The sequence below is a fragment of the Schistocerca americana genome, chromosome 6, assembly GCF_021461395.2.
Source record: "Schistocerca americana isolate TAMUIC-IGC-003095 chromosome 6, iqSchAmer2.1, whole genome shotgun sequence".
Lineage (NCBI taxonomy): Eukaryota > Metazoa > Arthropoda > Insecta > Orthoptera > Acrididae > Schistocerca > Schistocerca americana.
The window spans coordinates 380,885,015-380,907,770 of NC_060124.1; the positions used below are offsets into that span (position 1 = coordinate 380,885,015).

At 42.3% G+C, this 22,756-nt stretch overlaps 1 protein-coding gene across 1 annotated transcript in view; it reads right to left on the bottom strand.

Moving 5' to 3' along the window:
• Window positions 1-12,811: 12,811 nt before the first annotated feature.
• LOC124619685 (inactive pancreatic lipase-related protein 1) overlaps window positions 12,812-22,756 on the bottom strand; it is a 243,764-nt gene continuing 233,819 nt past the window's right edge. Inside the window, exon 8 of the mRNA XM_047146235.1 lies at window positions 12,812-13,758. Within this exon, the coding sequence (XP_047002191.1) occupies window positions 13,635-13,758 (124 nt within the window). The 3' untranslated portion in view covers window positions 12,812-13,634. The remainder of the gene's footprint in view (window positions 13,759-22,756) is intronic.

Consider the following 22,756-nt stretch of genomic DNA (forward strand, 5'->3'; position numbering starts at 1 on the left):
CAAACAGTAAATTTGTGATTTTCTGTAATTATGATATCTGTGTTTTTACCTGCTTATATGTGATATTTTCGTGAACTTTGCTTCAAGTTACCTCATTTAGTGCTGTGAATGGCTTTGATGCTTGCTAGTTAATTTCTTAATTCTGGGAGAAAAGGATTCGTGCCAATTGCTTGATATTTAAGGTAGTTTCTGCTAACGTAATCGAAGTTCGTTTGCCAACCGTGTGCGTCAATTCAAACGTTGTTGCTTTTTCGTGCCGCGAGGCGGTCCCTTGCTACCGTTGAACCATCGGGCATTGTTTTCAAACTGAACTGCGGTTGGCGGGCTAATCTTCTTTTCTCCTTGTTGAGATTTTCGTTTGTGTTCACTAATAAGGCTCGTCTGTTTCTTTGCTATTAACAGTGGATGGCTTGGTTGATGCCCCTTTGTTGGTATGTGAGTGTGTAATTACGCTCTTAGCCATATTGCGTTCATGTTCATGATTGAGGAGTTAAAGAGCATTTATGATTTAATTATTTGTTGAACTTAAAGATCCTTTTTCGTTTCCAGGTAATACTGGCGGTTACTAGTGCCATGCGCAGAATTGTCTACATGATCCGGGAAGTGTGTATATCTGATTTACGCTGAGTAACTGCCTGGGTGCAGTTGCAGTTGGTTGGATTCTGTTCGCCTCTTGATCAAATGTATTAGAGAGAGCAAATAAAAAAAGTACCACAAATCCTTTAGCATCCCAGAAAATGCTGGTCATAACCTTTTCTGCAGATGAAATCAACTTTGAATTTCATGATGCAAAGCCACTGGCATCCAAACACTGCTTTGTACGCTATGTGGTTGTACTATTATCCGAGCCGGATGATGTTATTGTCAATGTTCGTGAAACACAAGAAATAATTAAGGTGACTTATTCTCAGTATCAATGGTACATGCAGTTGTTAACGCAGAATACTAAATTCTACTAACACGTAATGATGTTCTCTGATATGAAAGGTTGCAAATTAGAAAGTGCAACACCATTAAACCCACCTTAATGGAGCTTTGCTATTTAAAAAAAAAAGAGATGTACTTTTCTTGGGCACCTTGGCCTCAGACACCTTAGTTTTCTGAGGGCCTGTCGTTATTATAAAATTACGTTTCACGTACCTTTCGTCGTTTGCAGACGGGCAGCCCCGCTCTTCAACACGAAGCTGAATGCTGTTTTGAAGTGCACTAAATCTTGGCGGTTACGTGAATGGCTTTGATTGTTGTACGAGCAATGTTAGTTTCTTTTCAACTGCGAGTTTAAGCAGTCTAGCATGTTTGTGTTTAACGTATTAGACATGAAATGTAGCAAAGCTTGCGTCTCGCACATTAAAATCCGACCGTCTTCATTGTTCTCTTAATGAGAAGAGACTACGGGCCTTTTGTGAGGTTCGCATTGAAATCTTGTTATAGAACTGATTAAAATTCTTTGAAAGCTGTTTTCGATTTACATCTAAGTTACAATTATTTTTTATATAGTTAGTTGTGTGAGACCAGACCCGTGCTGACTGGTAGAGGCTAACACAAAAGCTGTTTCTGCAATGAAATATTAATTCACTTTCAAGTGAAACACTTAAGCAGGTAATTCTCAGCGAGTGAGTTCCTATTTTTAAGCCGTGTGGTGTAATGAAAAACGTAAAATTATGTTCTCGCCCGTAATGGCGTCTTTGAAACAAAATCAGCTCAATATATGAAAACTGAAAATTATTCAGTAATGGTTATGGGATGCCTTTCCCTACATTATTGAAAGGAAAACACAAGTTTACACGGTTATAGAATTAATTATTATTATCATAAGAATGCTTTTTCTTACAGTATTAATAACAAACACATACCATTCTCATCACGAATCGTCAGTGACTTCCTTCTACAATCAAGAACAAAACGAAAAGCAGTTAGTTTTTTCTCTGTCTTCCTCGTTAGAGGACTGTCTATTCATTTTTATCTTTGTTCACATATTATCCTCGAAATACAAAGTTTGCGTGTTAATAGTAGTTTTCATTGTTCTTTTTCAATATTATTTTTACAATATTTCACTGCAATATTCACAACACATCGTCTTTATGGCTTTTATCAATATTTCCATTATTAGGATTGTTTTTGTATCGTCGCACTAGTTTCGTAAATTTTCACAGTAACTTCATGGGGATGGCACATGGTTTCTCATGTGTACCTGGACACTCTTTTGCAAGGGGCGTTCAATATGTAATGCAAGACCTTTTTTCTCGGCTGATTTCGATTGGAAAAAAGTGTGGATTTTGTTCTGAGACATCGTGGAATATCGCAATTTAGCTCCTATACCTTCATCAAGTTCCGACAGTTGCAGGCGCTATACATATCCCAAAAATGTCGTCTCTAACGGAGGTACGTTCCTAACAGAGAGCTGTCATTTTCCTTTGGCGGAACACCGAAAAATCGTAGGTATTCACAGGCACTTGTAGAATGCCTACATGGGCTTGGAAGTGAACAAAACCACAGTGAGTTGTTGGGCGAGATGTCTGGCATCAACGCAACAAGTACGCACGATTCTGTCCGATCTCCCGCGTGCCAGTCGCCAGCACACAGCTGTGACTCCTGCAGTGTTGGAACGTGCGGACACACTCATTCGAAGGGAGCGATGGATCACAGTCAAACACCTCGCTGCAAAACTGGACGTCACTATTGGTAGTGCTGACACACTCGTCCACCAGTTGGGGAGCTCAAAGGTGTGTGACAGCTGGGTTCCTTGCCGCCTAACGGAAGTCCATAAAGAGCAACGACGGACCATCCGTGCGAAATTGCTTGCTCGTTAGGAAGCTGATCGTGACAATGTCTTGTCGAACGTCGTCACAAGCAGTGGAACTCGATTCATCACTTCGAACCGGAAACAGAACGGCAATCAAAGGCGTTGCGCTGTACCACCTCTCCTCCGAAGAAAAAGTTCAAACCGCATTCTCAGCCGGTTAAGTCACGGAGATGATCTTATGAGACTCTCAGGAGGTTGTTACACTACTGGCCATTGCAATTGCTACACCAGGAAGATGACGTGCTACAGACGCGAAATTTAACCGACAGGAAGAAGAAACTGTGATATGCTGAGTCAACGGATGGGGACGTTTGCAAGACAACAACCATCTGCACGAACAGTTCGACGACATTTGCAGCAGCATGGACTATCAGCTCGGAGACCATGGCTGCGGTTACCCTTGACGCTGCATCACAGACAGGAGCGCCCGCGATGGTGTACTCAACGGCGAACGTGGGTGCACGAATGGCAAAACGTCATTTTTCGGATGAATCCAGGTTCTGTTTACAGCATCGTGATGGTCGCATCCGTATTTGGCGACATCGCGGTGAACGCTCATTGGAAGCGTGTGTTTGTCATCACCATACCGGCATATCACTCGGCGTGATGGTATGGGTTGCCATTGGTTACACGTCTCGCTCACCTCTTGTTCGCATTGACGTCACTTTGAACAGTGGACGTTACATTTCAAATGTGTTACGACCCGTGGCTCTACCCTTCATTCGATCCCTGCGAAACCCTACATTTCAGCAGGATAATGCACGACCGCATGTTGCATGTCCTGTACGGGCACATTCTCCAGATTTCTCACCAATTGGAAACGCCTGGTCAATGGTGGCCGAGCAACTGGCTCGTCACAATACGCCAGTCACTGCTCTTGATGAACTGTGGTATCGTGTTATGGCTGCATGGGCAGCTGTACCTCTACACGCCATCCAAGCTCTGTTTGACTCAATGTCCAGGCGTATCAAGGCCGTTATTGCGGCCAGAAGTAGTTGTTCTGGGTACTGATTTCTCGTGACCTATGCACCTAAATTGCGTGAAAATGTAATAACATGTCAGTTCTAGTATAATATATTTGTCCAATGAATACCCGTTTATCATCTGCATTTCTTCTTGGTGTAGCAATTTTAGTGGCCAGTCGTGTATATTTGATGTCCTCACGCGTAGTGCAACAATCACCTCTGAAGTGTACAGCGCTTGCCGTAGAAAACTGAAAGGACGACTTCAGCGTGTTCGTCACCACAAAAAGGCCAACGAATTTCTCCTTCTCCATGACAACACAAGGTCTCACTCATGTCTGCACACCAGAGGGGATCCCACAAAGCTTCAATGGACTGTCCTTACTCATCCATTCTACAGCCCGGATCTCGCACCTTTCGATTTTCATCTGTCTGGCCCAATGAAGGACGCACTCCTGTGGAAGCAGTACGTGCGTGATAGGGAGGTTATTAATACAGCAAGATGTCGGCTCGGACATCAAAAAATAGATTGGTACCATGGCGGACACACAAGCCCGCCCAGTAAGATGGCGTGGGATCGCCGCACTGAGCAGAGATTAAGTTGAAAAATACAGTTTTGTAGACAATAGAATGGGGAGAAATATGGTACAATGGAATGCGGAAAAAACCAACTTGCTTTCGGAAAAAAGTGTTGCATTCCTTAATCTATGCCCCTCGTATTATCAAAAGCAATATATCGAGGAACATAAGCAGTTGTATACTTTTAAAAAAAGTTTAGTTTTTGGATAAAATTAGCAAAATTTCTTCGCGAATGCCGTTGTCGTTACATTCCTATTCTGCGTTTCGGTTGAAAGTGCAGCACTCTATTCTCCCAGTTTATTATAGAGTTTTTCTGGGTATCCACGCAAAAAAGTGATTAATAAATTTATTGTTGACAAAGTGACAATTTTGCAGTCACTGTGAATGATTGGCGGCCGCTTCGACGCAAAGAGATTCCCTTCGATGGTTCTATCGAACACTCCAGCACAATATGTTCTGAAGAAGACATCCAACGAAGAGAATGGTCGGATGTGAGCAACCTCTTTGTTACAGGTAACTTGTAGGATTTTAACGCTTCTAGCGGTTCACTGAATTCTGTTGCTTCTCTCCGTCACCAGGCAGTATACTAACATTCATTAAAAATATAAAAGACAGGTCTACTGAACTTGTGTTAGAAAGAAGGATAAAATTTCAGTGCAATGTATTCAGAAAAAGGAGAGTGACTTTATTAACGTTTAATAACTTTTTAATCATTTAATTTTGCTCTTTTTTTGATGAAGACTAAATAGGAATGGATGAATATTTAGTTTTAACGTCTAAACGGTGACGAGATCGTTAGAGACAAACTAAGATGAAGGTTTCTTACCATTCGGCACATGGTTCAGGAGTAATGTCAAAAGTGATGCTTTTCTGGTGAAGATTATTTCATCCGCGTTATTTTGCAAATAAAGGCTGCTACAGAAAGTCGTTACATCACCTACAGCAAAAAGACAACTGAGAGCGCTGTCGGTGGCTGAAAGCTATTAAAAAAATTAAGTTTTACTGTGTAAATTTCTTCAGGGAAGTTACTGCGCTGCGCAAGCTGTTTTCGTTTTTGAAAATTGGAAATTTGGAAATTTGTGGTAAGTTCTCAGGGACAAAACTGTTGAGGCCATCGGTCCCTAACCTTACTCACTACTTAATCTAACTGAATCTAACTTACGCTAAGGCCGACACACACACACACCCACGAGGATACGAACCACCGACGGGGGAGCCGTGCGAACTCGTTTTTGAAATAAGCACTATATATCATGAGAGTTTTCTCTTAGTTAGTAGCGGTCCCTTGTGCACTTTCAAGCTACACGGATGTGAATTCTGTCTGAAAAATGATAAAATGCAACCCTTATACGAGTCTTTATCGCCGTGTCATTTTACAGGCGGAATTCACGCCTTTGTAGCTTGAGAATGCCCAAGGGAGGCGGTGGGGAATTAGCTAAAAGCCATAAACCATGAAATAAAGTGATTATATCAAGAATAAAAACATCCTACGCAGCACTAACTTCACCAAAGAAATTTGCAGCAGCTGTGGTCCGATATACGGGGTGTTTCGTAATTGATATTACACACTTCTAGATGTTGTAGACAGGTCGCAGTATATCAAGTTTTACATACCCTATGTGATCAAAAATATCCGGCCACCTGGCGGAAAATGACTCACAAGCTCGTGGCGCCCTCCGTCGGTAATGCTGGAAATCAATATGGTGTAGGCCCACCCTTAGGCTTGACGACAGCTTCCACTCTCACAGGCATACGTTCAAACAGGTGCCGGAAGGTTCCTTGGGGAATGGCAGCCCATTCATCACGGAATGCTGCACTGAGGAGAGGCATCGATGTCGATCGGTGAGGCCTGGCACGAAGTCAGTGTTCCAAAACATCCCAAAGGTATCCTATAGGATTCACGTCAGGACTCTGTGCAGGCCAGTTTATTACAGGGATGTTATTGTCGAGTAGCCACTCCGCCACAGACCGTGCATTTTGAACAAGTGCACTATCGTGTTGAAAGATGCAATCGTCATCCCCGAATTGAACTTCAACAGTGGGAAGCAAGAAGATGCTTAAAACATCAATGTAGGCCTGTGTTGTGATAGTACCACGCAAAACAACAAGGGGTGCAAGCCTCCTCCATGAAAAACACGACCACATCATAACACCAGCGCTTCCGAATTTTACTGTTGGCACTACAAAAGCTGGCAGATGACGTTCACCCGGAATTCGCCATACCGACACCCTGCCTTCGGATCACCACATTGTGTACCGTGATTCGTCACTCCACACAACGTTTTTCCAGTGTTCAGTCGACCAATGTTTATGCTTCTTACATCAAGCGAGGCGTCGTTTGACATTTACCGGCGTCATGTGTGGCTTATGAGCAGACGCTCGACCATGAAATCCAAGTTTTCTCAAAATGGTTCAGATGGCTCTGAGCACTATGGGACTTAACTTCTGAGGTCATCAGTCCCCTAGAACTTAGAACTACTTAAACCTAACTAACCTAAGGACATCACACACATCCATTCCCGAGGCAGGATTCGAACCTGCGACCGTAGCAGTCACGCGGTTCCAGACTGAAGCGCCTAGAACCGCACGGCCACACAGGCCGGCCAAGTTTTCTCACCTCCCGCCTAACTGTCACAGTACTTGCAGTGGATCTTAATGCAGTTTGGAATTTCTGTGCGATTGTTTGGATAGAAGTCTGCCTATAACACATTACGACCCTCTTCAACTGTCGGCAATCTCTGTCAGTCAACAGACACGGTAGGTCATGTACGCTTTTGTGCTGTACGAGTCTCTTCACGTTTTCACTTCACTATCACATCGGAAACAGTGGAGCTAGGGATGTTTAGGAGTGTGGAAATCCCGCGTACAGACGTATGACATAAGTGACACCCAATCACTTGTCCATGTTCGAAGTCCTTGAGCGCCCCATTCTGCTCTCTCACGATGTCTAATGGCTACTGAGGTCCCTAATATGGAGTACCTGGCAGTAGGTGGCAGTAAAATGCTCCTGGTATGAAAAACGTATGTTTTAGGGGTGTCCGGATACTTTTGATCACATAGTGTAGGAACCCATGTACGGAAACGTTATCCAACGACGCTACAAAATTGTTGGTGCTGGTGGAAGTAAATCGAAGTATATAACAGAGTCATTCGGTGGTGATGTTACTAAATTTAAATAATGTCAGAGAACAATAAATGTATCAGTTTGAGGTAGTGGTTCCTCTACTGGGAATTAACGAGTCGGAAGATATTAGCGAAAACCGATCTGATACCTCTAACAGAGGAATACAGGTACCGATACTGTTGTTGCTAAGAATGTAGGATATGCAACTTCTAGAGGCGGTAGTATGGACCAAAACAAGAAAATATGTCTAGTAAGCATTGACTCTGAAACGCATGCTTTAAGACCTATGAGCACTTGCTCAATAGAGGAGGCGTGTTTCAAACTGGCGGTGATGAACAAGTTCTCATACACTGATGAGCCAAAACATTATGACCACCTGCTTAATAGCTTTTTTGTCCGTCTTTGGAACAGAATACATTACTGACTCTCCGTATCAGAGACCCGACAGTTTGTTGATCGGTTTATGGAGGCATGTGGCATTACATGTCTATGAACAGGTCATGTAATTCGTGTAAATAACTGGCCGCTGAGTTGTGTACGCGGTGATGGCGCCCGATAGTGACCCAGATAGGATCCATAGGGTTTACATCAGGCAAATGTGGTCGCCGACACATCAACGTAAGTTCACTATAATGTTCCTCAAACTACTGCATCACGGTTACGGCTGCAGGACACGGACAATTATAGTGCTCAACGATAACATCGCCGTCGGGGAAGACATTAAGCATGAAGGGATGCAGATGGTTCGCAGCTGTCAGCGTGTCTTCGGTTATGCGTCCTCCACATCCTATGAAACGCATAAATTGGCCAGCACGTTCTCCTGATCTTACACCTCTGGACTTCTTTCTGTGGGGTACGTTAAAGGAGAATGTGTACCGTGATGTGCCTACAACCCCAGAGGGTATGAAACAACGTATTGTGGCAGCCTGCGGCGACATTACACGAGATGTACTGAGGCGTGTACGACATTCATTACGCCAGAGATTGAAATTGTGTGCAGCAAATGCTGGCTACCACATTGAACATCTATTGGCCTGACATGTCTGGACACACTCTATTCCACTCCGTAATTGAAAACGGAAACCACGTGTGTACGTGTACCTCACCCCTCATGGTAATGTACATGTGCGTCAGTGAAAAAGACCCATAAAAAGGTGTTAGCATGTGGACGTAATGTGCTGTTCCAGTCTCTTCTGTACCTAAGGTCCATCACCGTTCCCTTTGGATCCCTACGTAATTCGGTGCTCTCCGATACACACGATCGAACAGCGGAGGAGTGGTACTCAAGCGTCAAGTTTAGGTTACAATATCTCCGGATGTAATTAACATTTTACAATGCAACAAACGGCACTGATTACGTATTTGTTTATATGTTCAGATGCGCTAACAAAGCTAACGTGGTTCCATTTAAAAAAACCTAGGTTTGTGTTAAAAAACATACTTCCGTGCATTTTTTTATGGTTTGTATTAAACAATTACACTAGCCCCATTCCTGACGTTCGGTCTGTGGAATCGGTTCGTCAGTATTAGATGTGGTTTACGAAATACATCCAGCGGTAACGTTAGGTGACTCACCTAACAAACCTAACAACATCACACACATCCATGCCCGAGGTGGTTCCAGACTGAAGCGCCTAGAACCGCTCTGCCACTCCGGCCGGCTTTCGGGAATATATATATATATATATATATATATATATATATATATATATATATTCCCGAATAATCGGTGTGATGTTCCTTGACGGCACGCTGACTACCGAACGGAACGTGAAGGTTTTCGAAGATGACCCTTATTTCGACAAGATGTGGTTTCTTGCAAGACGGAACTCAACCCCATCGAAGCAGGACAATGTTTGATGTCATGGAGGAGCATTTGGGGACCGCATTCTGGCTCTAGGGTACCCAGAGACCATTTGCAATGGCCCCGATTGGCCGCCATATTTACCCAGATATGAACACATGCGAATGCCTTTTCAGGGGCTATATTAAAGATAAGGTGTACAGCAATAACCCCAAAAACATTGATGAGCTGAAAACAGCCATTCGACAGCATCGATGTTCCGACACTTCATCGGCTCATGTAGAATTTCGCTATTCGTCTGCTCCCCATCACCGTCAATGATGGCAGGCTTATCATAAGCTACATCCGAATATCTGTAGTGATGTTTACATATTGAATAAAGTGTGTAGTTTGCAATTAATTTGCGCTTTTTCATATAGTTCAATAATTGGCACCCTGAACATGGTCCTATGACAGTGTGACACTGCGTAAGTTCGACTTGGATGAGTAATAACCACTGACAGGTGGCATCACTGGGAATGGAGCGTATGTAATGCATCTTGAGGAGGACGCGGACAAGTCTTAAATCAGAAACGGAGGGATTTATGTGACATCCAAAAGGGCAGGATCATTGGCGTTTGGGCCAAGGACGGAACTCTGCAAACTGTTTGTGAGTCACCGTGGTTAAAATATACCATGCAAGGCAAAATGACGCTATCTAAAACTGGCGGCAAGGTCTTTTCAGACGAATCACTTTTTATGCTTCACTGGACAGATGGTCGTTGACTTGTATGGTATACAACAATCCCCGTAAGGTTCCAGACCGATGGAGGGAGTGTTATCGTCTGGGAACTGTTCTTGGGCCATTCCCTGGACGATTTCGTCATTCTGTTACCCACAGTTTATAAAAAATGGTGTGCATCAGTCCTAGGGGACCATGTCCACCTCTACATACAGTTAGTCTGGCCTTGGCACGATGACATCTATCACCAGGACAATGGAACGTGCTACACAGATCAGAGTAGGTCCATGATTCAAAAAGCACCAAGATGAGTTAGCTGTTCTTCCTTGGCAACCAAACTCCCCTAATTTAAACCCAATCAGGAATCTGTGGGACCACTGAGATCGGACTGTTCACATCGTGGATCCTCGTTTCACACAGCTGACCACAGGACTGGAGTCGGCATGGCTCCACATCCCCATCAGTACCTTCCAGAATCTCATTGACTCTCCTCCTGCACGTCTTGCAGAAGTCTGCACTGCAGAAATATGGTCATTCAGGTATTTGTCAAAGACATGTAACAATCATAATCCCATTCCACACCATCAAACCACGACCTCCATACAGGTCCCTTTCAAGGACATTAAGGGGTTGGTATCTGGTTCCTTGTTCACGCCAGATGAAAACCCGGCGAGAATCACTGTTCAGACTATACTTGGACTCGTCCGTGAACATAACCTGGGACCACTGTTGCAATGACAATGTACTGACACCAGGCTTTACGGGCTCTCCTGTGACCAGGGATCAGTGGAATGCACCTTGCAGGTCTCCAGCCGAATAAACGTTGTCTGTTTAGTGGTCTGTAGAGTGTGTGTATGGAGACAACTGTTCCAGTGGGTGCGGTAAGGTCCTGAGCAAGGCTACCTGCGTGGCTGTCTGCGTTCACTGATGGTGAGATATCGGTCTTCTTGTGGTGTTATGCACTGTGGACGCCCCGTACTGTAGATCCTGGACACGTTTCCTGTCTGCTGGAATCCTTGCCATAATCTTGAGATCACACTTTGTGGAACACAGAGGGCAAGTGCTACGCTCTGCTGAGTTTGACCAGCCTCCAGTCGCCCTAGTATTCTACCCCTCAAAACGTCATCAATATGTGTTCTTTGAGCAATTTTCAACACACCATTAGCATGTCTGAAAACGTCTGCACACTTACTCGCTGCACCGTACTCTGACATGCACCAACACACCTCTGTTTATGTGGACTGCTGCCAGCGCCACCGTACGACGACCGCAGGTCAAATGCACCACATGGTCATACTCCGAGGTGATTTATACTCGCAAACCCAACAGAGCGTTGTTTCACAATGTATCAGCCTTATTCTTAATTTATGAGCATGAGTGTAGTTATCCCATGGACTTGTAGACAGAGAATCATTTGCGAAAGCAAAGAGCTCGCATCTCTGTACCCATGCAATATGTGAAGGAGCTAGCATTGTTATGAAAAGAAGTGTGTGTATGAGCAACTGCAACCACTGAGGGCATTGACCTTTTCTCTTACACAGCCAATTTTGTGTGAGCAGTTTAATTTCACTACAAGAGATATAGTATCTGCTAGAGTGACATCACAAGATCACCATGGCCATTGGCACGAATTGCCCTGCAACAATCGTCAGAAGGGTCCAGGTCAGTCCAGCCAATAACTTCTGCAACAGAGTGCTGAAGATACGCAATTCACATCTGCCATTTTATTTGTTGGTGAAAATGGATTCCTTCAAAAGGGAATAATAAATTTCCACAAGGATGAGTAGGATGGGAAGACAAGTGCTGGTATACGTCAAGAAAGAGATAAGGCGTAATTACACTTTGTCTCCAATGTTGATCAATTTGGAAGCGGAAAAAAAATTCAGAAAGGGAATCAAACTGCAACGGAAATAATATCAGTGTTAAGACTCACAGGAGCCATAGCGCTTCTGGCCAAAAGTAAGAAATGAAATATGTGCCATAGATGTTACAGAACATTTATTATGGATAATCAAAGAAGAATTAATGAGGAGAATGCAACGAGCATTAGGAATTTCGTGCTATATGAAGGTATCCTAATTAAGTGGTTTCATAAAGTTTCAGGATTTTAGTTTCTATGGGATGAAACGAAGACAGGTTAGAACTAACTACTCTGTTGATGATGTCATTAGAGAAAGTCCACTAATTAGGAGGTGACAAGGCTCACAAAGGAAACCTATTCAGGAAAACCACATAAAACCTATATCAGAGTTTTCAGTCATGTTCCAGCTGAGTTGGAGTTCAACATGATAAACACTATAGCATACCACTTTTTAGTTTATGTGGATACAATTTTAATGCATCATGACAAAAATGGTTATTGCTGTGGACGTTTATCTGTATGCTTTCTCATTTGGAAAACGTAGCAGCCTGAAAATCTTGGCAAGATTAAAGAACGTGTGACCAACTTGTTATTACTTATGTAACTCTTTCATACGATTAAATACCAAAAGAGGCAGATGAAGAGTATTTTATGGAATGTTGTCATTGTTCCTATGGTATACGTGATTCATTGGTCCTATGGTATATGTGATACTCTCATTAATGGAAACAAAGGGAAGTATTTATAAACAGGTTTGATACTAAACAACACACATGCTCACAGAAATTTGATTTCATGCTCATTTATCATCGTATTCTTATTGGTTGTTGAAACATTTATGCTGGACAAATAATACTGTTTCGAAATTGGTTCTCAGATATGTTTCATACTTGGTGAGCTTAGTGTATAAATAGATTTTATTAAAACCATTTAAATATTTCTTACATATACAGGAATATCATCAACTATGAGGATCTAAAAACACATTGTCACATTTAAATGTAGTCCTGCAACGTTTCTGACTGTTCTAACATTATCCATTCTTGTTAGTATCTTTCAGATCTATGTAAATTCTTCTAGCAGTAGCTACATATGTGACACTTGTTCCTGCAACAACACCCTATTGAGTGCAGGGATATTTCTCATGTGTCCCATCAGTAAAAGTATTATCTTGACACTCTCTGTGTGAAAGAACTGATAAAGAATAGAAAAGTTCAAGATATTTGTGGCTTCAGTTTTCAACATATCACTAGCGGCCTGAAATTGAAAAATGAAACAGCACTCAGCAGCTTTGCGTCATAGGTTAAACATTTCACATCATACAAAATTTTGATTTAAGAATACCACTTCATGGTCAAAGTAAGAGACGAATTTGATGATCCATTGCCTGCTTTGTTTCGTTTCTTCTTTACATCATAAGTTCACTTTAATTGAGCTATATCAATACTGTTTTCGTAATAAAACTACTGTACAAAGTTTTCATCAGTTACTTGTGCTTCACACGGATCATGGTCATTAAATAATTACCGAGTGCGTCTCCACTTACTAATTCTAAAATAATTTGTACCACTCTTGTTAAATAGTGAGGTCCCTCTATGGCGGTCACAGCTGAGCGTCATGTCACTCATACAAGAGATCTTTCGGCACAGTCCATGCAGGCGAGTAGAGCTTAACGCGGAGGGCTGAATACTGTAAGCACGCTGCGACGACTATTTCATGGCGCACAGCCGGTGTGTTGCTGCACATGTGCAGCTTGCGTCGTGACGTCAGCGTCCCGGGCTCAACCGGCACCGATGCCATTCCTCGCTTTGCGCCAGCTTCCACGTGCAGGCCTCTTGCGGCCCGGAAATCCCTTGGCATAGGGCTTCCGCGCGTTTGTCGTCAAGTAATACAGCCCACGTGCCCTGCAGAACAACACATATGCATTACTTAAGAGTGGCTGACATACACAAGGATCTTTTTTTTAAATTTATGATGTTGACATAAAATGATTCACACAATACTGACAGAACAGAACACTGAAATTGTGCTCTCCATGATTCAATGTATACACTCTGTGGAGTACGGGGGGTGGAAGGGGGCGAAGGGGGGAGTGGGGGAGGGCGCTGCAGCATTGTTTCACTATTCCAGGAGGAAAGGTCAAATTTTGGAATGTGACAGAAATGATATTGCAGACAATATCGTCCTATTCAGAATATTTCTCAAATGGAGCGTATTTCATATCTGCTGCTTTCTTCTCTAATGCCGGCCGAAGTGGCTGAGAGGTTCTATGCGCTACAGTCTGGAACCGCGCGACCGCTACGGTCGCAGGTTCGAATCCTGCCTCGGGCATGGATGTATGTGATGTCATTAGGTTTAAGTAGTTCTAAGTTCTAGGGGACTGATGACCTCAGAAGTTAAGTCCCATAGTGCTCAGAACCATATTTTTTCTTCTCTAATGGTGCTGATGCAGTGACATTTATATGGTGTAGAATCGGCACAGCAATAATTCGAGGGCCACAAAACCAGTCATGATTCTCTTATCCTAGTACAAAAGCAAGTGGCGAATTATAGTAAGCACTTAGAATATTCAGCAAGAACCATTTAAAATGGAGTCTGAACTACAGCCAATTTATTTCAGATCACTGGAATGTATTGCAAGCTGTTGCAAGTTTGTTGTGAACTGTTAAAGAAGTACAAAAACTGTATGTTTTTGACCTGATAAGAAGTGATAGTTCATAATCTTCCCCATTTTTTCAGAGAGAAATTTGTCACAGTGCCATGGCAGGAGTAAATTTCTGGAAGTAACTCTTCTATGGTCAATCTTATTACAATCAATTCCAATCACATTTCCTCTTTTGTCATCAGTGCAGTGGTTGTAGCAGCACTATTATCTGACCACCACCATCTGAACACTTAATACACTTGCATGTCTATTTATGGGGTTGGATGAGACGGAAGCGTACAAAAAATGTAGGTAGCCATGTAGATAGAGACAGTAACATGTTCTTCTTTTTTTAAGTCTACTAATTGGTTTGATGCGGCCCGCTAAAATTTCCTTCCTGATCCAACATCTTCAGAGTGGCACTTCCAACCTTACGTCTTCAATTATTTGCTGGATGTAGTCCAGTCTCTGTCTTCCGTTACAGTTTCTGCACTCTACAGGTCCCTTTAGCACCATGGAATTTATTCACTGAAGTCTATCACCCTATCCCTTCTTCTTGTCAGTAATTCACATATGTTTCTTTCTTCGCCGATTCTGCGGAGTACGGCCTCATTCCTTATCGTATTAGTCCACCTAATTTTCAATGTTCTTCTGTAGTAACATCTCTAACGCTTCGATTCTCTTCTGTTCCTTTTGGCCACTGTCCTTGATTCACTACCCTAAAATGCTGTGCTCCAAACGTATATTCTCAGAAACATCTTCCTCAAATTAAGGCCTATGTCCTTATGTCCTACTTGCCCCGTCCGTCATGGATTATTCTGCTGCCTAGATAGCAGAATTCTTTGACTTTGTCGACTTTCTGATGCCTAATTCTGATGTTAAGTTTCCCGCTGTTCTCATTTCTGTTACTTTTCGTTACCTACACTCAATCCCTATTTTGCACTCATTAGACTGTTTATTCCATTCATCATATCCGGTAACTCTTCTCCACTGTCACTGAGCATGGCAATGACATCAGTGAATGTTATTATTAATTTCCTTTCACCTTGAATTTTAATCCCACTATTTCCTTTTCTGTTATTTCCGTCAGACTTCTTCGATAAAAAGAAACAACAGTAGGAGCTAAAGACTACATCCCTGCCTTCTCCGATGTATTGATTGAACAGCAGGAGCCAAATACTGCATCCCTGCCTTACACCTTGCTTATTCCGGGCACTTCGATATTGGTCTTCCAGTTTTATTGTTCCCTCTTGGTTCCTGGATATATTTTTCATTATCCATCTTTCCCCATAGCTTAGTCCTGTTTTTCTCAGAGTTTCCATTATCTTCCACCATTTTACATTGTCGAACACTTTTTCTAGTTCGACGAATTCTTTAAGTGTTGCTTGATTTTTCTTACAGCCTTGCTACCATTATCAACCGCAACGCCAGAACTGCCTCTCTGGTGCGTTTATCTTTCCTAAGACCAAACTGATCATCATCTAACAGATCTTCAGTCTTCTTTTCCATTTTCCTGCGTATTATTCTTGTCAGCAGGTTGGATGCATATGCGACAGTTTTCGTACTTGTCGGCTCTTGCTGTCTTCGGAATTGTGTGGATGATATTTTTCCAAAAATCGGATGGTATATCTCTACTCTCACACATTCTACGCACTAACGTGAACAGTCGATTTCTTGCCTCTTCCCTCAGTGGTTTTTGAAATTTCGATGAATTTTCACCTATCCCGCATGCTTTATTTGACCTTGACTCATCTAAATCAATTCTAAATTTTGATTCTAATATCGGATCTCCCCTTTCTTACTTGTCAACTCTTATTGCTTCTTCTGCGACGGCATCAGAAAAGTTGTCCCATCGTAGAGGCCTTCACTGTACTCTTTCTACTTATCCGCTCTCTCCTCTGCGTTTACCAGAGGAATTTCCACTGCACGCTTAATGTTACTGCCCTTACCTTCAGTTTCACTGAGGGTTGTTTTATCTTTTCTATATGGCGGCGTGATTATGCCGGCAATCATTGCTTTTCCGACTTCTTCACATCTTTCTTGTTGCCATTTAGACTTGGCTGCCCTACTCTCCCTATGTATTTCATTCCTAACAGGTTTATTTTTCTGTATTTCTGTCGTTCCCTGAACATTTTTGTAGTTCCTTCTTTCATATATCAGTGGAATTATTTTATTTGCTACCCAAGGTTCCTTCGCAGCTACTTTCCTTGTGCCTAAGTTTGTCTGGCGAACATCTGTGATTCCCCTTTTTAAGGAGATCTACTCCTCAGCAACTGAAATGATTACACTGGTGTGCTGTATAACATTGTTCACATCCGTAGCGAAACTATTATTCATTACTTCAGTATCTCACTTCCTTTCAAGCAGGTGCGGCTGGTCCCGGCGGAGGTTCGAGTCCTCCCTAGGGCATGGGTGTGTGTGTTTGTCCTTAGGATAATTTAGGTTAAGTAGTGTGTAAGCTTAGGGACTGATGACCTTAGCAGTTAAGTTCCATAAGATTTCACACACATTTGAACTTTTTTTTCAAGCAGGTTCTACCGGATAATTTTTTAACCTTCAGTCAAAAAATGGTTCAAATGGCTCCGAGCACTATGGGACTTAACATCTGAGGCCATCAGTCCCCTAGAACTTAGAACTACTTAAACCTAACTAACCTAAGGACATCACACACATCCATGCCCGAGGCAGGATTCGAACCTGCGATCGTGGCGGTCACGCGGTTCCAGACTGAAGCGCTTAGAACCGCACGGCCACAACGGCCGGCAAACCTTCAGTCAACTCTTGATTATTACTGAATTGTGATCTCCACTTGGGTAAGCCTTACAACCCAATATTTGATTTCGGGTTATCTGTCTGACCATGATGTAACCCAGCGGGAATCTTTGGGTGCGTCCGTGTCTTTTCCAAGTATACCTCCCCTTCTCGTGATTCTTGAACAGTATTTGCTATGACCATCTCAAATTCATTGCAAAATTCAACTAGCCTTTCTTCTCTCTTTTCTACTGCCAAGCCATATTCTCCCGTGACCATCACTGAACTCTTCATAAGAGTAGTTGCTAATTCACTGCACAACTTTCCTTGTCATGACGAATCCTACTCCCCATATAACATTTCCGGTGCTGTTGATATTGCCCTTTATTCATCTAACCAGAGTACAGATACACACTTTAAGGGATGGTAAACTTTCTGAAGATTCATATGAACTGCTTAAAACTAATGGTTAACTACAGTTAATTTCTTGAAATCTGCCAAAATGCATTGTGAACTGTTATAAATTTATCGTGATGTTTTAAGTGTGTAGCATGACAAGAAATAATGGTTCACCAACCTTTTCTATATTTTTGAGAGAACTTTTTACAGTTCACTTTCTGAAAAAATTGCAGCTACAGTTTATTTCTTTGTTTAAAATTAGTCAAAAATACTGTAACTTATTCGTGAGAGTCCTTACATGTGGATAACCCTCCACTTAACACACAAAAAGCAGAATTAGTTTATCTGAGAATTTTAGTAAGTTGGAGTTGAAGTCAGAGACTGGAAGAAATTATGAACAATGTTTTTAAGGCAATTACTAAATTATTTTGTTGATCCTGCTTCACAGCTTTGATGAAACATTGAATTCACGTATTCTGACACGTGAAGCTGGTCCATAATTTATTTTTAGGTGTATGACCAGTTCCGTTTCAGTCAGAGACTACCAAGCGTATAATAAGAGTATATATTTATAAATAATGTCGTTTATGCCCAAAAATTAATAGACTGAATACGACTTCGCATTACTTTTGCGTGTACAAATTAATGAGAATTTAAGAAAAATAACACTCTGCAGTTGCTTAAACAGTTCATCTCAGCTACTTCTGCGCATAATATCTTTGCAAGTCGTGGAGAAGAACAAATAAGTAAGTTGAAACTTCCTGGCAGAATAAAACTGTATGCCGGACCGAGACTCGAAATCGGGACATTTGCCTTTCACGGGCAAGTGCTCTATCATCTGAGCTACCCAAGCACGACTCACGCCCCGTCCTCACAGCTTTACTTCCGCCAGTACCTCGTCTCCTACCTCACAAACTTGCCTGCGAATGGCAAAGGTCCCGAGTTAGAGTGTCGGTTCGGCACACAGTTTTAATCTGCCAGGAAGTTTCACATCAGCGAACATTCAGCTGCAGAGTGAAAATTTCATTCTGGAAATAAGTAAGTTAATATAATTTCGTTATTCAGCCACGAATAAGACACTAAGAGCTGTCATATGTGATACTCACCAATCGGTACCTTATAGACCCCTGTTAAAGGAGTTAAGCACTCTAACTGCAGGTTTACTGTATACACATTGTCTTGTGAAATTCATAAATAATTCATTATAAAGGTGACCCGAAAGCCGATTAACATTTGAAAATACACTAACTTACGGAATAATGTAGGCAGAGACGTAAAAACGGCACCTGCCTGAAACGAAAAGGGTTCTTATTGAAACCAAAAAAGTGTGCAAAAACTGACCAACAGATAGAGCTGGATAGCAATACGTCAGTGATTCCGCATGAAAATCGTGTATAAAATGAGTTGTAGTTAGAGAGGAAGTCAGATCATCGGTAGCCTGGCTGATGAACACTTACTGGAAAGTACGACATTTATGCCGGATGGTGCTCCAACCCCAATTGCTACACGTGTGAAAGATCTCTTGCGCACGACGTTTGGTGAGGATTGCGTGCTGAGCCATCACGTCTGTCATGCTTGCCTCCCAGTTGCCTAGACCTCAGTCCAGCCTCATTAGCGATACTAAAGGACAACATCTGATGGCAATATCTCGTCATAATTATTGATATACCGTACAATGATGTTCACAACATTGTCCCCTAACTACAGGCAATGTTGACGAATGTCGGCCGACGTGATGTGGATTTGTTTTAAAGAACACCATTTTTCCTTTACAAAAAAAAAAAAAAAAAAAAAAAAAAAAAACTGTCATGCTAATTACTGCTTTATAGCTGATAAATGCTGACACAAAAAGCTTTTGTGACTGAATTAATTTTATACAAATATTTTTGCAGTAAAGCTGAATTTGAATTGGATCAATTCTGCTTTTCGATGCAAAACTTTTACTATGGTATACATAAGGTAGCTGAACTACATCCCAACTTCTATTACTAAGCAAAATGTACTGGTAAGCCAAAACATTATGATCACTGCCCACCGCGACGGGCACGTGATGAAGTAACAAAAGTATGTAAGCGGAGCAAGACAAGGGATCACCCTAGCGAAAATATGGGCTACAGATGGGGAGTCCGTTGAGATAAGCGAAAAAGAGCAGATTATTATTACGCAGATCCTGTGAACGAGTTGAGGCGCAGCGCCATGTAACGATCCTGCCTTGGAGGCGGTCAAGTGGGAGATTTGTCTCAGAGCTGGATAGTGACAGATCGCGACGCGAGACTGGACGCGCATGTAGTTTATGTATCAGCCGATTGAGGACAGTATTGTATAAGGGACTGATTTAGTTTCGATTGTACCCACTAGAGTGCACCAAAGTAATAGAATGTTTTTCACAAACTGTTCTAGTATTTTCATAAAGTGTTATTATGTTTTTTTGTGTATGTAAAATGTTATTAGTGTGTTTTAGCAGTATGAATGATGCGTGAGTGTGGTTTAAGGTTAATATGAAGATAATTGTTTCACGAGTTATGTAGTAGGATGTAGTGTGGGAACATTTCAAAGAAGTATGGATATGGACAAAGGGGATTTTAGTAGAATAGATTTGTAAAGTAAGTTTATGGTAAAGAGAAAGTTAATTCAGGTATAAATAACAAAAGTAAATAACTTTATGCATAAGCATAACTTCAGCATATTAGGTAGTTACGTCGGTAAAAAGTGCAGTCGTTAGGTTTACTATTTTGCGATTGGTTATTGATGAAAAGCGCGCACTGACGCGGGAGAATGTTGTTTTGCTATTGGCTGTTGAGTAAAATGACCAATGGTAAAGCAATATTGTTCGCACGCCTTTCTCTGCTCGTGGGGAAGACTTAGAGTATTCTAGGGAGGAGTCGAAGCCTAGCCATGAAAGAGGTCGGACGTGTGCAGTAGTAGTTCCGATGGAAATCATAAGTTGCCGGATCTAGCAGTGTTCCATACATCAGAAGTGTTGGAAAGTGACGGCATAATTATTGCGATGTGTGTGTAGAAATTTCGGAATTTTTAAGTGAATTTTGTGACGAGTAAAGACATATATTCCCCGTGGCATATTGAGCAGGTCGGTGGCTGAAAACTGTGACTGCATTTGGTACCGACAGACTTAATATTTGGCGAGCATTCTCAATCAAAAACAATCAGTATTTTTGAAGCTGTTACGTTTTCTGGAAATGCAACACCATAAACTTGCTAACGTGAGTGAAAGGTATTGTGAGTGACTGTGTTAAGACTAGCACGGGCTTGGCAGTGATACTCGTTCACGTAAGTTTCAAAATATGTTAATTGAGGACAAAATTTCCACCCTTTCATTTCGTGTTTCTCCCGAAACGTAAATTAGTGATTTAAATTGCAGCCTGATTCACGTCGAAGTACAGTAGGTTTCACTCAGATTTCCTATTGATGATCTGATGAGACAATGTTCACAGGTAGGTGCAGGTCCGTCGCAAAGGGACGAAAAGAACCGCGCCGCCGCAAAGCATCCCGAAAACAGCCAAGCTGGTCGAATGTTCACATGCTACTGACGTGAGGTCTACGGAAAGAGGTCGAAGGACAGTGAAACTACCACTAAAGCTTCGGTGGTTTGTCTGATCTGTAAAGTAGGATAGAAGGTGATCTGTAGCATCTCTACCGAAAGAGCACGATGTTGGTGCACGCACAAAAGTTTCGGAGCACACCCGTCGTCGTACATTGTTGAACATGGAGCTCTGCAGCAGACCAACCCTACGTGTTCACATGTGGACCCAACGACATCGTCATTTATGATTGCAGTGGACATGTGGACATGGGAGCATCGGGATTCGAGCGTCGATCAACGGAAACGTGTCGGCTCTTCGGGAGAATCACATTTTTGCTACTGTAGGTCGATGCTCGTCTCCACAAACGTCGCCATCGAGGGAACGGCGGCTCGAAACGCGCAGCGCGCCACGGACACAGGCTGGCGGGAGCAGTATTATGAGAGACGTTCTCCTGCTCTTCCTGGGGGCTTTTGGTACTAATCGCAGACACGCTGACAGCTACGAAACACCTGCATGCTTGATGTATTCACCGACGACGATGCTATCTTTCAGCTGTATAAATGTCCGTGTCTCGGGGCCAGAAACGTGCTACAGTGGTTTGAGGAGCATTATAGTGAACTCAAGTTGATGTCTCGGCGACCAAATTCGCCAGGTGTAAATGCTATGGAACCCACCTGGGTCGCTTTCGGGTGTCATCACCTCGTACGCAGATCAGTGGACCATTATTTACGCGAATCACATGACCTGTGCGTAGGCACCTAATGCCATTGTTGTTGTTGTTGTTGTTGTTGTTGTTGTTGTGGTCTTCAGTTCTGAGACTGGTTAGATGCAGCTCTCCATGCTACTCTATCCTGTGCAAGCTCTTTCATCTCCCAGTATCTACCGCAACCTACATCCTTCTGAATCTCCTTAGTGTATTCATCTCTTGGTCGCCCTCTACGATTTTTACCCTCCACGCTGCCCTCCAATAATAAATTGGTGAGCCCTTGATGCCTCAGGATATGTAATACCAACCGATCAAGTTGTGCCACAAACTTCTCTTCTCCCCAATCCTATTCAATACTTCCTCATTAGTTATGTGATCTACCCATCTAATCTTCAGCATTCTTCTGTATCACCACATTTCAAAAGCTTCTTTTCTCTTCTTGTCCAAATTATTTATCGTCCATGTTTCACTTCCATACATGGCTACACTCCATACAAATACTTTCAGAAATGACTTCCTGCACTTAAATCTATATTCGATGTTAACAAAATCTTCTTCAGAAACGCTTTCCTTGCCATTGCCAGTCTACATTTTATATCCTCTCTACTTCGACCATCATCAGTTATTTTGCTCCCCAAATAGCAAAACTCATTTACTACTTTAAGTGTCTCATTTCCTAATCTAATTCCCTCAGCATCACCCGACTTAATTCGACTACATTCCATTACCCTCGTTTTGCTTTTGTTGATGTTCATCTTATATCCTCATTTCAAGACACTATCCACTCCGTTCAACTGCTCTTCCAAGTCCTTTGCTGTTTCTGACAGAATTACAATGTCATCGGCGAACCTCAAAGTTTT